This window comes from Ixodes scapularis, unplaced genomic scaffold, assembly GCF_016920785.2.
Source record: "Ixodes scapularis isolate PalLabHiFi unplaced genomic scaffold, ASM1692078v2 PGA_scaffold0__279_contigs__length_252992795, whole genome shotgun sequence".
Classification (NCBI taxonomy): Eukaryota; Metazoa; Arthropoda; class Arachnida; order Ixodida; family Ixodidae; genus Ixodes; species Ixodes scapularis.
The window spans coordinates 6,078,535-6,094,962 of record NW_024609835.1 but is presented as its reverse complement, the minus strand read 5'-3'; the positions used below and the strand labels follow the sequence as shown (position 1 = coordinate 6,094,962).

At 47.0% G+C, this 16,428-nt stretch overlaps 1 protein-coding gene across 1 annotated transcript; it reads left to right on the top strand.

Annotated features, from left to right (window-relative positions):
• Positions 1–1,002: 1,002 nt before the first annotated feature.
• Positions 1,003–13,280, top strand: LOC8030178 (acetylcholinesterase-1-like). Its single transcript, XM_040213559.2, has 5 exons — positions 1,003–1,340; positions 5,864–6,438; positions 7,624–7,823; positions 9,821–9,941; positions 12,993–13,280. The coding sequence occupies exons 1-5, from the start codon at positions 1,290–1,292 to the stop codon at positions 13,138–13,140; spliced, it is 1,095 nt and encodes a 364-aa protein (XP_040069493.2). The 5' UTR covers positions 1,003–1,289; the 3' UTR covers positions 13,141–13,280.
• Positions 13,281–16,428: the final 3,148 nt, after the last annotated feature.

Sequence of the window (16,428 nt, the reverse complement as noted above, 5' to 3'; positions counted from 1 at the left end):
TTCGGGCTAAACTAAAAAAAAAGTTTTATTTGGGGGCGAATATAAATTAATATTTCAATGACTCTTTATTTGCACAAGAACTCAAGTGTGATTCGTTCGGTCAAGTATATTCGCTGTCCGGAAAAGACGGATGTGTGCATTTTTGATTTCAAAATTAAGCGATCTTTGTGCTGAGCGTGAAATCGACGAACGGGTGATAGACTGTTCGGCGTTCGATGGCCGCGGCTCGCTGCTTCTTTTATTTCGCGAAGATCTGCCACGGCAAAGTTGCCCAGTCAATTGCAAAGCATTACGGCAACTTCAAGAAGTCAGTGGACGCGGAAAAACGCAACAACAGACAGATTTAATTGCGTAACACACGAAACATGCTGATGTTGCCCTATAAAAGCATGCCAACAAAACACAAACCGGAAGTGTTCTCGGCTCCCTGTCATGGCAGCCGGAAGTGGCCTGAATATCATGCATACATTCGAACGATAGCTGCGCATTTATTTTTTTTTTACGTCGGCGTATTTAGACCAAGTGTAGCAGACTTTTTCATGAAGTAAAGCGGATAAGTTCCGGTACAAGTCGGGAAAATATTCAAGTAATCATATTGCAAGATTCAAATACAGAGGGCGCAAAACACACACACACACAAAAAATTCATTTTTCACTATGTCTCATTTCTGCCCCGCCTAACTGGCCTTACCCTACATCAACTGCCTTTCGACAAAACCATTTATAAAATGCAAAATTCTTTCCAGATGGTGGCACGGCATGTCAGGGACCGCCTTCGCTGTCTTCTTCATGTACGCCTTCTTTATTGTCTTCGTGGAGGTGTACAAAGAACCGGAAGTGACCCTGGACATCGGCCAAGTTCAGGGCCGCACTTCGCCCGTCCTTAAACTGGACGTGTTCTACGGCATCCCGTACGCCCAAGCCCCCCGTGGGACACCTGCGGTTCCGCAAGCCCGAGCCCATGCCGCCATCCAGCCGGATCCTGGATGCCCGGAACATGCGGTATCCGTGCGTGCAGGGCTCCCTCCTACTTCACCTTCGACCGAACGCTCATCGAGGCCGGCAACGCGTCCGAGGATTGCCTCCACCTGAACATCTACGCGCCCCAGAGGAACGAAGAGGTGGCCGGGACGCGGGGCGGCGTGCTCAACCCCGTGTTCGTCCTCCTCCTCGGCTGGGACTTTGGGCACGGCAGCAACAGTTACTCCTTCGCCGATGCCAGCCGCTTTGCGGACAAGGCCCGGGCGGTGGTGGTCGTGCCGAACTACCGGCTCGGTGCGTTTGGCTTCATGCGCAGCGAGCAGCAGAAGTCGCCCGGTAACATGGGCCTCCTGGACCAGGTAACGAACCTAAACCGCCGCTGATACGTCACACGAGGAAAGTCTTCATACACTTTCTCAGGCGCGCTTCTGTCTTGTATAAAGGGCCTCGCACATTGGTGATATACAAACACTCTCTGCAGACAGTGCTTGGTACAACCAAATACTGTCTATAAAGGAAACCCGTTTATACCGAACTTCGCTTGAGGAGTGTCCGAAGTTGTCCGCAGAGAACTCCGTGTCATTTATGTGATGTCCATATATAAAGAGACTTCAAGTACTCGGTCGTGAGCAAACGCAAGTGTGTGAACGAGCCATTACACGACACTGCATGTTTTTTTCTTAATTATAATAAAAGTTTGTTTACTACGTAGTTGTGTACTTTTAAAGCACGGAGTCCCGAAAAATTGCAAAGTTCTTACCAAGGAGCCAAGGATGAATAGTTGATCTAGAGTTTCGATAGCGAGGAGGATGGTGCCCGTGACCAGCCCATAAAAAGGGTCCATTTTACTGACCGTAATCGAATAAGAGTTTAGCGGGCGATTAATTAATTGGTTCAAATATCTTACAGCCCGTCACCAATAGGACTTAAACTTCTGGTTGTACAGCTGGTCATGGCCATGGTATACTAAATAAACCCTCCTCAAAAGTCCTCGCCATTTAGTCTAGCTGCTGCTCCAATGGGCAATATATGCTAACAATGGTTGGCGATACTTGTAAGTGCGAATTTTATCAAGGGACTTTCGTCTGTCTTCGTCTCTCCTTTTTGTTTAGCTCTCATTATATTTCTATTTACGTCACACGCTCGTCTCTTTTTTTTTTTTTTGGGGGGGGGGGGGGGTGAAGGTATTTACATTAACGACACTTCACTGTATTTGATATATGTTTATCTGTATAATTTTGTTTGGTTCTGTAGCGCCTCATTTGGCCAGGGGACTTGGTGAAGCTGCGTTGAAACCGGTGTATCCGGGACACCGCGGTCCCAAAACGGACGACATCGAACCATTAGTTCAAGACATGCGGACATAATATGCGTTTTCAGAAATATCGTTCTCAAGGGATCCGGACAAAATGGTCCCGGACAAAATGGCCCCGGATTAGATTGTCCCGGTTAAAATGGCCCGGATAGAATGTTCCCCAGCTCAAACCCGAACAAAATTCTTCCAGGCCGATTTCGAGGCATAGTTTGTTTGCTCTTCAAGGGTTGGTCGATTGTTTGTAATTGCTGCCATTCGGACACAGAAAAAAAAAGTTTCTCTGAATACTTAAAAGGGGAGGGGGGGGGGGGGGGAGGGGGTACAACAATTTTAAGATTAAAATAATTTTCATCTCATCATTTTTATGTTGTTTATCGTGTCCCGGAGGATAGAGAAAACATCTCCTTCATTAAAAAATGTCGCGATTCCGCTGCATAATCGCAAAGCAAAAGTCGAGCTTTTTCCCCTACTTGCAGCCGCGAGTGGCAGCCAAAGGAACTACGGCAAGAAGCTTACGTGACGTCGCTCGGCTCTAAGCTGCAGCATAACGCCCGCTAATCTCAGCAGAGAGAGGGAGAGGAAACGTCCTCCGAGAAAGCACACGGAAAACTACACGGCACCCCGAATTACGTCACTAGGGGTGCGACCAGGTGTGACCCTGAAGACTGGGAGTGAGTTGAGGGGTGCCAGAAATGCCAATATTTATCCCTTTTTTTTTTACACAATAACTAGGACACGCAGGCGAAATCGATTTTCTGTTCTTTTCTTTAGAAGTGTCAGAGGGCAACTTCCAGAAATGTTTGACCGAATTCCGGAAAACGTTGCACCTCCCTCTCTTCCTTCCCCCCCTTTTTAAGTTATAAAACGCGAGCCATTTTAAAGTTTGTATATTCAAATAAAAATACTTTGCACGCCAGTAGCTGAGTTGATGAAAAGGAAAAATTTAACTAGAAACAATGTAGAAGTAAATATGTCAAATAATGTCTCTATATTATTTTTACATATTCAGCAAGAAAAGAAAAAACGTTGTTCCATAATACGCCATCACACAATTGGCGTTCGTGTTTATACAGGGTAAGGTCGGTCTTCCTTTGAGAAGCGACACAGGTTTACGCTGTAGATGAGAAATTTTGCCAGTGCTGCGCCACTGCTAGCCTCGGTTTTTTAGCGGGCATCACGCAGTAGCGATACACGATTGCACACACGCCATCACAAAGATGTAGTATGTGCATGATAATGTCTGATTCCCAGGCACGTAGCCAGGATTTTGTTTAGGGGGGGGGGGGGGGGGGGGCCCGCTTATGACAAAATGCTGTATGAGGGGGAGGGGGGAGAGGAAGTCCCAGCAAAATGGAAGATTTTGGAGGGGGGGGGGGGGTCGGGCCCCATGGGCCCCCCCCCCTGGACTACGTGCCTGCTGATTCCTCAAGTGCATGAGTTTTCTTGCGGCGCCATTGCGCCTATACTTATAGGACTAAGCAGGCAGTGCTGAAAACAAAACGCACTAATTGTGTTGGTCGACATTTTGGTACATGTTATCACCTGCTGGTGCAATCAAGCTCAGTGTGCCTCGCGACCTTGCGCTTTTAGTGTGTGCGTGTGTATTTGTGTAGTGACTTTCAAGCTCCAGCTTATTTGTAAGTGCTCTGACTTATGCGAATAAGAGTATTAGAGCCGAGTGAGAAATAATATGCTTTAAATTAACTTTTGGGCTTTTTAGTTGTTTGCTAAAATATATCATAAAAACCTTAAATAAATTGAAATATACATTGTGTATATTTTAGTGTCAACGAATTACTTGGAACCATTTTGTCCGGGTTTTGCTCGGGACCATTTCGTCTGGGTCCCTTTTAACCCATTATTTCGTGTCCTTTTTGTCCGGGACCATTTTTTCCTACACCCCTCTCTCATATCGCCAGAGGGCTGCTGCTGAACGTTTCGTGCACCCGTAAAAAAGCAACACAGGAAGTTTTGCCGATGAGAGCAAGGCTAATGGACGTTTTCCAAGAAGCGTTCTGTGCACGCGCGAGCGCCCGATGCCGAGCGGCGGAAGTCGGCGCGAAAAATCGAGGAAATTCGGAAGGAGGCTGTGGATCACCGAGTAGAACACGGAATTGCAGCATGTATAGAATTGTGTTACACAAGAAGAGAAAGTGGACGGAAAGAAAAGCACGAAGTTTGGGTGGACGCCACGGATGCCCTTCTTTAAAGTCGCGCTGGGCACGCGCCGCAGCCCAGAGATTGAAGAAACTGGTAGGCGTAGCTCCCATTATCGATTGGTAGCGTAGGAAGGTCACTTCCTCGATTTTTAGTTCGTGCAGCCACCGCCTGGTGCCGTCGGTATGTGGAAGAGGTCCATTACTTCCACATAAACAGAGCGCTTGAAACAGACAAAAGGTAATTGAAAAGGAAAAAAGAAATACGCTGAAAGTTTTAAAACATAGTTAACCTTTGACAAGTGTTGGCCACATTGGTGCAAACAACTTCTGGCATCATCATATTTGATAGTCACTAAGCACTGACAAGTATGTAACCTTCTAAGCAACTTTTAGTCGGTGAATTTCACCAGCTGAACTTGGCCGATTAAAATTCAGGCGGACGTGTTCTACCTGTCGTTTTGGATCAGCTCCGACTCCGAATTTCGATCCGGATCTGAGAAAAGTCGCTCCGCCGATTTCGGCAAACTCGACCCGAAGCCAGCCTGGCCAGCCCTCGGGGCGCACACCATTCTCGCCGGGCATCTTTCCGCGGAAGAATTCGTAATGACCTCTCGGGAGGTATACCGTCTGCTTTACTAGCGCTGCTGCTTGATCTCAGTTCGTCGTCAAGTTTCTCGAGCAGCTCTTCCAGCTGTAGCCGCTCGAGTTTGCAGCGACAAGGATTGCTTGTGTGGCCCACATCAACTCGACTGCCTTTTCGGACTTGGCTGAAGAGGCCGAAAAATGAGACGCACTTGACACTGTTCACGAGTATTCCGATGAAGAGGCAACTGGGGCACGCCGATGCACATCGTTTATCGACACGCATCTTTCACATATGATTAACTTGGCTCGTGCGTTGAACACGTGTTGTTAGCGCCGTGATTGCGAAAAGGTGCTTCGAGATCAGGGACCGCGGGAAGGGGATTCTTGGGAAGGTGAATGACGGGAAGACATCCGCCGATCCCGGAGGAGTGGTCGTGTTCCACTGGGGACCTGGAGGCGGGGCGACTCCGTTCGGATTGCGTGCGCCATCTCGGATCTGGTCTGCTGATCCCGGCGCGCTCCAAAACGACCGGTGAAATTCGCCAAAAGAAATTCGATCTGCGCTTTGGCACTGAGCATGGTGAAACGTCATGCTCATAACGCACACTGTTTTCTTTTTTTAGGTCTAAGCATATGTGGAGCCTCGACGTCAGGCTTCCTCCGCATATTGTAGAGATTGTCTTTCTTGAATGCTTTGCGGGAGAGCAGAGGCTCCAGAGTTTCTGGAGTGTAGAGCGACGCCATTGTTTTCTGGGAGTTGTTCTTGGGTTGCGCAACACGTATACGATAAGGTATCGTTGCCTTTCCCCGTGCTCGCTCGTAGACCCTGATGCTGCGCTGGGTGCGCGACAACATCCCCAGCTTCGGCGGTAACCCGCACAACGTCGTGCTCCTGGGCCAGGGCACCGGCGGCACCACAGCGGGCTACAACCTCCTGTCGCCCATGACCCGAGGCTTCACGCGCCGCGCCATCCTGCACAGCGGCTCGCCGCTCATGCCGTTTCCGGCGGAGCGCGGGGATCCCATCGAGGGAACGGCCAGGGGCCTCCACTGCCCCGACGTGGGGCAGCGCCAGGACGTGGACCCGGTGTCTCTGGTGCAGTGCATCCACCGCACTCCGACTGGAAGGCTTCGGGACGCTCTAGAAGGAAAGTTCTACCCGGTCTACGGAGACGCCTACCTGCCGGACAAGTTCAGCGGCCTGTTGAGGGAGTCCGGAGGCACGGCGGGCGCGGTGCTCGTCGGGAACGTCCAGAACGAAGGCGATCTGCTCGTAGCCCACGAGTTTCGCAACCTGACCGAGAAGGAACTGAGCACCGACAGTCTCGGGGACATCGAAGCTAGGCTCTTGACCTACCTGCAAGGCTACAGGGTGCCCAACCTGACTACGATCATACGGTGACGACTGGCAATTAATTGTAATTATTTAATAACGACGGCAGATGGAGGAATATATGCATGTTTGTACGATGGAAGTTTTAGTTTGGCGTTCTTGACATATTTCAGTTGCTAGCGGGCTCGTGGTACGTTATTTGGAAGCACGGATGGAGCATGTGGCCGTAGGGCATGCAGTCCTCAGCGCCCGCTCAATGGAACTTTAACCCGCTAACGTAGTTTAAAGAAAACTGTTTTTGTTATTTTAGAATAAATCTCACCCCCCCCCTCCCCCCCCCCCCCCCCCCCCCCCCCCAAAAAAAAAAGAAGGTATGGGAGCACTTATTTTGCTTCCAAAGGTGTGGGGATATAGAAATCCTAAAAGGCTCTTTCGTTTTCTAACAGGTGGTGAATATTTCCTCATGAAAGATAAGTGCTGGTACTATCGAGAAATTGTTTGTTCTGAAGTAGGAACAGCTTTTATAATTTTTGCAACTGAATCCACAAACGTCAGTAGGCTTCTTAAATAGATTTACGAGGTTTGAAACTTTATTACGTTTGCTGATGCAGCGTATTCTTTACGCAAAATAACGCGCTATTCTGGAAGCCCACACTACCTAACATGCCGTTAGGAAACAGTAAGGACAGAGTAAAATAAAAACAAAAACGGGGGGGGGGTAGTGCAGTATATTGCATTTTCTTGATTAGATCTGCATCATGCATGCACAAGAATGGCGAATTGTACATCTCTCAACCAAAAACCCATTTGCGGAACGTTTTTGTTTCTTCTTTTTTTAAAAAAGCTCATTTGTATTTTGACATATTTGAACCAAGAAAGCAACTCACGCTCTCCGGTAAATATTTTACGACTCGGATTTGTCGAAACGCTGCGAGATTGGTCACCAGAAACCCTCTAGCAGCTTTCTGTCAAAGCTCCATACCCACGTCCGGATGACAGCCCCTAAAGCCGCAACCGCATGCCCATACATACATCACACAAAAGCAAACGGGCTGTAAGCACGATGACAGGTTTGTCTGCGGACATGCCTGAGGCATTTTTGAAGCATGTTAGCGTCATAAGCATGAGGGCTGGGAACATGTCTGCAAACAGATTTTGTGTGACCAACGCGACAAGACAGTCATATCGGGAAGAAACACGCCTTGGTACAATGCATTGGCAGTGCGACCGCGTCCTTAAACTACGTCCAGGCGGTACTACGAGCAGCTGAGGCAGGCAGCCGGACACGTGACGTTTTTCCGGCTGGCCGCCGACCTTCTGGGAGACATGCTGTTCGTGTGCCCCATGCAGCTGTACGCCGACATCTACTCGGCGGCGGGCAACGACGTCTACTACTTTCTGTTCCGGTACAAGCCGTCCACGACGCTGCTTCCCGCGGGAAATCTCGTAGGTCGGTGAAACGTGTCGCTACTGCTTACGAGAGTGTACACCTATTCGCTGAACAAGCACGGGTGTGTCCACACCGGGAGTGTGCACTGTATACGTGCGCAGAAAACAGGTTGCCGACAGTAGCCCACTGCATGGGCGCGATATCATAGATTTGAGTTGGTGTCTAGGGAAGTTTCACGTAACATACTCATCCCCAACGCTGTGGGACATTCGCGCTTTGCGCCCTCTCTCAGAAGCTGTCCGGAGACCTATGTGAAAGAATTGACCGAGGACTGTACGAATGCAGCATTCACCAGAATAATTATAGACGGTAATGTAACAGTACTAATTAATGCTAATTAGAAACACGGGAACGTATACGGTATTTTTTCTAGGACCGATATATTTGTTTGCAATGGGTTGTTCGAACCGCATTTAGAAGCTTAAGTATTTGCTCACCCTATCGAATAGTCTAATATTACAGAGCAGTCTAACAGCGTGACGCGCGAATGCCAAAGTTAAAACGTAAACGTTTCGTAGTTACCACAGTATTTGGCCTTGTTAAGGTACCATTCCCGCCTACACCGAAGCATCGAGGTCAAACAACCTAATGCTCGTGGTCACGGGATTGATGCTATGTATAGGGCGTTTTTAACACGGTTACCGTTAGGCACCACGTGGGGTCTCACAATGAAGCTAAATTTTAATGTCTCGCAAGCTTGGTCATGAGTCCTGCTCGAAAGCCTGCCAGAGTTCATCTGGTGAACCATCGCCCTTTACTTTTCTATGCGCGAAACCAGTATACTCGCCCAAGATGCCCTTTGAGTTGTGACAACAGTGGCGCTCATGCAAAAAAGACTGATACTCGGTTTTCAGGGGAACCAGTTTTTGTTTTAAGGTGAGATAATTCTTGAGCAGTCGTGCTTGACGGTGGCGAAAAGGACCCCGGAAAGCGAGCCGTAATAACTTAATTGGACGAAAGAGAAAAAAAAAACGAAAAAAAAGAAGAAAGGAGTAAGCGAGGGATTATGTGACCCGAATACGTACTTGATTGCGGCTTTTGAGTTCAGTTTTCGGCGAAGTTGCCCTTCATGCTGAAATTTGTCAGCACCAAGAACGACGCACCGAAGAATCGCTTAAGTAAAAAGGACTATATAAGAAAGGGACTACATTCCAAGAAATCTGGAGCGTCGACTTTTTAAAAAAGCACTTGGAAGAGCCAATTGCTTGAATATACATCCATTTTACCCCATGTCCGAGCGACGCGGAAGCCCATGTAAACAGACGAAAAGCGCAAAAACATGGTAGCGCTTGAGACAAGGACAAAAGGAGGAGACTGGGCAACACACAGAGCGAACGCTGTCCAACTTCTCCCTTTGTCCTCGTCTCAAGCGCTACTATGTTTTTGAATACCCAGTGCCGAGTCGCCCAACAATCTGCACTGAAAAGCGGAAAGTCGCTGTGCACTCTCTGTGCTCGATTTGATGAGAAGGTGAATGAGCACGCGCAGAAACACGGCGAACGACGTGACGTTCCGCTTTCGCCAGTGCTGTATGATGCGGACTGCAAGTCGTCTGGTTCTCGCGCAGGAGTTGCCGTGACGTCAGAACAATGCCGAGCTCTGATTAACTTTGATTGAAAAGATAATGAGTAGACCTTAATGCTAGATGCCTCGAGCTGTACCCACTATTTATTTCAATCAACCAATAAGAGCTCGCCGTTCTGACATCGTCGCAACCCTGGTGCAAAAAGCAGAAAAACCTGCGCTCCGCATTGGCTCTGTGGTTCGTAACGTCGCAGTTGAAACAAAATATAACTTCAACCTCAGTTATGTAAAAAGAAATAATAAACAAAACCGGTGGGATACGCGACATTTGAAGCAATTCTAGTTTAATAAGGTTGTGGTGCTTTTCAGCGGTGTGCAATAATGACGGTATAATAGGCATTGGCCATATCCTGCGCCTCGTTGGTCGTCAGGACATCCTCTTTCCATGGGCCCTTCGTTCTTCTCTGTCACAGGTGACGGTGCCACACAGATGGACGACCTCGCTGTACTTTTTGGAGCGGGGTTGTACAACGTGGACGAAGAGGATTTCTTCGAAGTAATGGCCGGCATATGGGGCAGTTTCGGGAAGAACGGGTCAGTTTTACTCCACCGCTTTTTGCAGGGGTCTGAAACTGAACCGCAATGCGTGTCTCGTGTTTTTGCTTTCTTTTGGATGCTATATGTCCTGTACAACCAAGATAATCTGCTTGTGCTTCGTGGTTTTGCTTTGAGATGGTGCTTTTGTTCTTTATGCTTTAATCAGCGTTCAGCAAGTTAGAAGCTGATGCTGAGGTATCCTATATTTTTGTCGTTCTGTGTTACAACACACACTTACACATGTACGCACATACATAAGCACACACTTCGTAACCTTGAGGCAGCGCCTCAAAAGTGGTGACTACCGTGGTTCTGCATTGACGGTTAGAAGAGAAGTGACTCATTTAAGTATGGTAATGCGGAGCGTAAGTTCGTCTGCTTCTTTTGCAAGGGCTGTGGTGACGTCAGAAAGACGCCGAGCACTGATTGGCTCTGAATGAAGGATAGTGGGTAGACCTCAAGGCAGCTCTACCCACTATCCTTCATTCAGAGCCAATCACAGCTCGGTGTTCTGATGTCACCGCAACCCTGGAAAAGGAGCAGACGACTTGCTCCCCGCATTAAGTTTTCGGTAGCACATGATTAGCGCTAAAGGCAGGGTAAGACCTGTGTTGATGTAATGCCACCCAATATATTCTCTGGCAAACGTGTTACCAGTCTGCAGTGATGAGAGTATTAGATTTTGTTTTCGCGACGGTGTTAATCAAAAGGAACGTATAACACGAATCTACGATACCTCAAGAAAGCATACGTTGTTCGAGCAGAGTTTTGTTTTTTGGCGTGCTGGGACTGTACGGGACCACTAGTTTAGGTAGAGAACTCCAAAACACACTTTTTGAACTGACAGAGCCAAGTTGGTAAAGCTTCGATGATGTCTACGAAATTAATAATAAGAAAAAGGACAGCAAGAACCATCTTATAGGCCCTCTTTCTGCTTATAAACACAACGGGCTCTTGGCTCCCAAGAAACTTCCGGTCGCTCTGTTTCGCCAGGCCTGTTGTTGTCAAAAAGTCCTGAGAGCATGAAGTTCTACAGAAGTGACAAATTTGGGAATTTAAGCTGCATTGACACTGACGTTCGAATCGCAACCGCGAAGCGGATGCGCTCGGTTTCATCATCAAATGCGTGTGAATTTGTCGTGTATCCTTAAACAACTGCGTTCGCAACCGCGTGGCGGATACGGTTTAATCGCTGGTGTGAATGTGGCGTTAACGAGGTCTTCCTGTTGTGCTGCACAACATAAGATGGGATCGGGATGGTCCTAGAAAAGTAACAAAACTAAAATAAATCTCTATCTAACCGCTCCTTTAGCTAACCACCAGAGATCTGACCATTAATTATTTCACGAACGTTAGAAGGAACGGTGCTATGGTGGGGATAGTTTGTCCTCTCATTTTACCGGAATTTCGCGGCAACGTAAATTGTCAGCAGCACCTCCTTCCGGCGCTTAAAACAAAAAATAAAAAAGGGTCTATGAAGCCGAGGATTCCGCTAATCGTATTTTTTGTTTCGTCACCACTAAGACCAGACTTGCTTAGCGACATCTAGCCTGAACTGTAATCATCCCCGTAAAACAACATGGCCGACGAAACACAGAGGAGGCATGGAAACGAGGTTGCTAACGATGATTAACGGCAACCGGATTACGAAGAAAAAAATCAGCCACTCTTCGTGATATCACTTGCCGAAAAAAAGTTGCCTGTACAAGGCGCCGAGGGCACTTAGGTGACAGGTTAAAAACCCAGCAGAAGCTTTAGCACGAACTCATATCCTATCGCCGTGCCTTGCAATGCACGGCGAAAGGCTAGGATAGGAGTACGGCATTCGCGACGTTTGCGACGAAGCACAATCAAAAGAAGAAAGGCCGCGCCCAAGGCGGAACATGCTTCTTAACCTGTAGTTTAGAGCTGAATGAAGCACCTTACAGGTGTGCAGTCGTGTAACCTTTACGCCGGATGCACACCAAAGACCACAGTCTTGCAGTGGCCTTGAAATGGCTAAATTTCTCATGTATAGACCGTTCCATTTAGCGCTCTCTGGACGGCACCATTTTGTTCGACAGCAGCGCCCTCTCCATACATCCGGGAAATTCAGCGGGTGCGGCGGGGTAAAACGAGAGAGAGGGCGCGCGCCCGACTCCGCTAGCAGACGACAAACCGGGAGGTTGCCGTTCTCCATCTTTGGGCTGTACCGGCGGGCTGTAACGAACATCGAAATCTCGCTCGTGATTGCCGTTGTGAAGTGGTTCGCGTTCTTAGAATAGTTATGGCTACTCCATAATCAGCCTATAGCTCTCTGTTGCTCTATTTCGGGAAAGGATCAACTAGCATATCTTTTTTCCGTTACTTAAATAGCATTTGAGTCAGTCGGCAGTACTACCCTCAACTACTGCGTGTACTGCGGCAGAAGAGCGCGTTTTTATTTATTATTTCAGACTTCCACTCATGGTCGCTAAAGGCCTACACCAGTACGAACTTTGTATAGTAAAAAGGTACAGGAACCGGATTTACTTTTCGCCGGAGAGACCGGCCAATCTTACACAGTTTTCCCTATTTTTTTTTTATTTGCACGCAGGTAACAGCGCAATTGGACCCTGTTAGTCTTTTTATCTAGCATAGTATTACACGACAACTGGCATAACAAATTCTGCGCATCTGCGCTTGAAATTTCTAAAATGACGCGATTTTAAACAGAGTTTGTACGCCAGCCGGATGCTAGGTACAGCCCACTCGGCGGAGCAGACGACATTCGGGTGAGAGGGGGAGGGAATTTTTTCTCTTTTTACCCTCTCTGCTATGACCCTAATGGAACGGTCTATTGAAGGCAGATTAACTTTCTGCCGTCTCAACCTTTACGCAACTTTGACTCCTGTTCTTCGAACTTCAATCCGGTCAGTTGCGGTTGAGTGCGTCCGTGCATCAGGACTGCGCACCGACCGGTAACTGAAATCAGGTGTTCGGAGCCGCTGTGTGTTTTCCATTCCTTTTATGTGCCTTTATTCTACTCCCTGTTTCGGGTTATGTCCACTGACCGGTGGTTGGTTTCAGCGACCTGCCCGTCATCGCAAACAAGAGCTGGCCCCGGTACACGGGCAGTCGGCGGAATTACGTGCTCTTGGACCATAACCACATGAGCATCACGACCAAGTTCAGGGACATTTACTGTGACATGTGGCGACCGTACCTGAGAAGTTGATAGCAACTTCGGCGGACATTGACTCCGACCAGAGCAGCGGCAGTCATCTCCGCTGAAACCATTCGGCTGACGACGAATCGGACAGCCCACCTCTACAGCGCTGTTTCTGCTATTGAAGTCTTTGGCTTCTATGTTTTTGTATATAGATAGATAATCTTATTTTGTATTAAAACATTCTATTTTTTTAGTAATTTCAGCAATGTATCTGAAAACCAACTACATTGTGGACTTCACGCGTCAAACAAACGATTTGCTTTGATTTTTTTCTTTGGCCATATTAGTTCCTTTTGGCATGCTTGTTAAAAAAGCAAAAAAAGGCACACACAAAAAAGATTTCTTTCAAATAAAAATTAGACGGCAATTTCGGTGAATATTTTTGAATTTGGGATTACGATTGTTTTCAGCTAAAGCAGAGTCCCTGAATTTCAAGTATACTTTTTGTTCGATATTGTGTGTAGTTTTACAAATATCACGGCTCAAAGTTAGGCTTCAGGCGTCTACAGCAGAAACGAAACTATTTGCTAGAGGGATGGCAATACTGATCATCAGCCGTACGGCCATGACGTGACGTCACAAGGGTGCTGCGGTGCCACCAATCAACCGCAGCTCCACGGCGACGTGATGCCCCAGTGTTCCTTGGCTAAAAGCTAACCCGCTTGCGTCCTGCTAAAGAGCTGCTGGCGCCGCGTCTTTAAAATCGGTTTTAGTGGAGTACGCGGCTTCACTTTGACGTAATATTTCGGCTGGGATCATATTTCGTGCCACTAAATCGGTACCAGTAATTTATTTTGGTTTCGTTTTCGACAGGAGTTGCCCTTTAAGTGTAATCAATACCCTACATAAATACATTTGTGTAAAGTTTTAGTGCATTTCACTCATTTCTTTATACAATATTTTTTACACCCGAATAGCGTTTAGAAACACCCTGTAGGTGGTGTTGATTGTGTCAACATTTCAGACTCATTTTTCCCGCGCGCGCTGCTGGCGCAGTGCATTCAGCATCGGATTCACAGTCGGAGGGACCCAGATACGAGATCGAGTACTACCCGTTTTCTCCATGGGCCTCTTCTGCTGACGAATTTTCGTGCAACGCTCCTGCTTTAGAGGAACGCCTTACTGGAACATGTGCTAAAGGAACCTGCGTTACAGGATTTTGCTACACTTCGTTTTATCGAACTTGTCAAAAAGCGAACGCTACCGTCTCTTGGAGCCTATTAGAGCGACGGACGCGAAGCACGTCACAGCCCTCCCCATAGCCATCACCAAAGCAGTTAAAGAAGAGGGGAAGGACGAATTCCCCTGTTACCCGGTTGCGACGTCTCGGTGTGTCTGAGACGGCACCTTTCTCCCGCTATAGAAGTTTAACCCCTACTCAAATCTGTTCGGAAGGGGGTTTCCTCTCTGCGGGTCTTGGAGAACTCGCCACAAGCCCGGTTGCTACGGGCCAACTGGTCATAGGTGAACTCGTCATGGAGGTCAACTTGTCACAGGGCATCTCGTACGAGGAATTGTTGTCACGCCGGAATAATCGTTACAAGAAACACTCGTGTCATTGCGTGGAGTTTGACTGTAAAACTGCGAATTAACTTCTGTTTATTCCTATGAATTATTAAACGCACCGTATTGGTAGCCGTGATCAGAACAAGGCGCTGAAATTGAAATAAATATAACTAGATGCCACTACACGGTTTAGAAAGCACAAATAAGATTATCGAGCTTGAACGGACCATTTCAGCATGGTACTCAAAACCGTATATTCTTAGCAATGTTTCGAAACGTGCAGAAAGAAGATCCGGTGAAGGTGCTCCTCTAGAACTCTAGGTATGCGCTCATTCACATCTTTATATTTCTGTGCGAGACGCGGTGGCTGTTGTCCCGCAGCCAGCTGTAGTGCAGAGGTAGGCTTGTTCATCCTTCAGACCAGGGATGAGCAAAATACATGCAAATATGTATCGAAATACAAATGCAAAATACTTCGTCAAAAATGTATTTAATTACAAATCTAATTACATTTCCAAAAAAGCATTTAATTACAAAATACAAATACAACCAAATGTATTTGGTCTCCTCCAAATACTTTTCCAAATACATTCCTCAAAATTTGCGTCAGCGACTTCAGGGCACCCGCAACGGGTTTCTGGGTATCTCATTTCAATTTTGCATCGCACACTCAGGAGTCAGTGTGCGAGGCTCTAGTAACGTAATAGAAATATAATCACAAAAAAAAAAAAATGTAATCAGCTTGGACGTAATAGGTGAAAAAAGTACAGAGCTTCAAGCAGCTTTTTTTGTCGATTACATTTTGGTATTAGCGGCGAGAAGTTATGGTGGCGCCCTCCTACGGTTCCCCTTTGTGACGTCATTACCTTGCAAACAACAAGTTCGATGGTGTTTGTAAATAGCATGGTGGAAGCTTGAAATCATTGCGCTCTCAAAAGAACACTTCCAACACCGTCAAAATTAAAATTCTTTCATTCCTCTTATTTCCGTCGATGATATACCCTTTCCGACGTCATAAGTCAGCGTTCGGCCAATCGTGGAAGGCCGACCACAGCGACGCTTTCGGTTGCGCTCGTCGCCAATAGACCAACAAAGAACCGAGACGACCAAGACGCGCAGCACTAGCTAGAAAAGGTTTTATTGTTGCAACTCGCACTAGTTACAAAAATCTGGACGACCCGTGCATTTAGAATGTTCCAGGCAAAAATATGTATGGAAATCAGACTGGAAAGCACCACAAGTTGTCACAGGCACTTATTTAGGCAGTCTGCCTGTGAACGTCGGTTTCGTCACTATTCTTGCCCTGGACTAGCAGCGTAATCACAAAGTCACTAAACGCTTGTGCTTGATTGAAAGACACTGCATTCGATGCAGAACGTAGTTTTCTTCCTGCTCTGAACAGTGACAATAAATTTGAGGGATGTATTTTCGCCCACAAAATTGTATTTAATTACAATTGTATTTGAAATACCCACGTTTTAGTATTTAAATACACACGTCAAATACATTACCCAATTTGTAATAAATACAAATGAAAAATACACAAAGTATTTGAAATACTGCCCATCCCTGCTTCAGACACTTCAGGAAGGCCTACAGGTTGGGAAGCATCTAAAAATGACAATACTTATAGGCATATACGTCCATGGAATACTGTATTGGCTTGAAATGCCCCCCTTTTTTTGATTCTGTGAGCATATGTATTTGTAAACCTTCTATTTTGGCGCGTGAAGAAAAGAGCAGCGACACAACTGGTTGTTTACGCACTCTTTGTATGCTACAAGATAA

What these genes read in the sequence shown, in the direction of transcription:
- LOC8030178 (XM_040213559.2), top strand. Translation starts at nt 1,290, where the DNA reads ATGCGCAGCGAGCAGCAGAAGTCGCCCGGTAACATGGGCCTCCTGGAC. An exon ending in ACATGGGCCTCCTGGACCAG is followed by an intron (nt 1,341 to 5,863) that starts GTAACGAACCTA and finishes GCTCGCTCGTAG; the next exon opens with ACCCTGATGCTGCGCTGGGT. An exon ending in GGCAGTTTCGGGAAGAACGG is followed by an intron (nt 9,942 to 12,992) that starts GTCAGTTTTACT and finishes GGTTGGTTTCAG; the next exon opens with CGACCTGCCCGTCATCGCAA.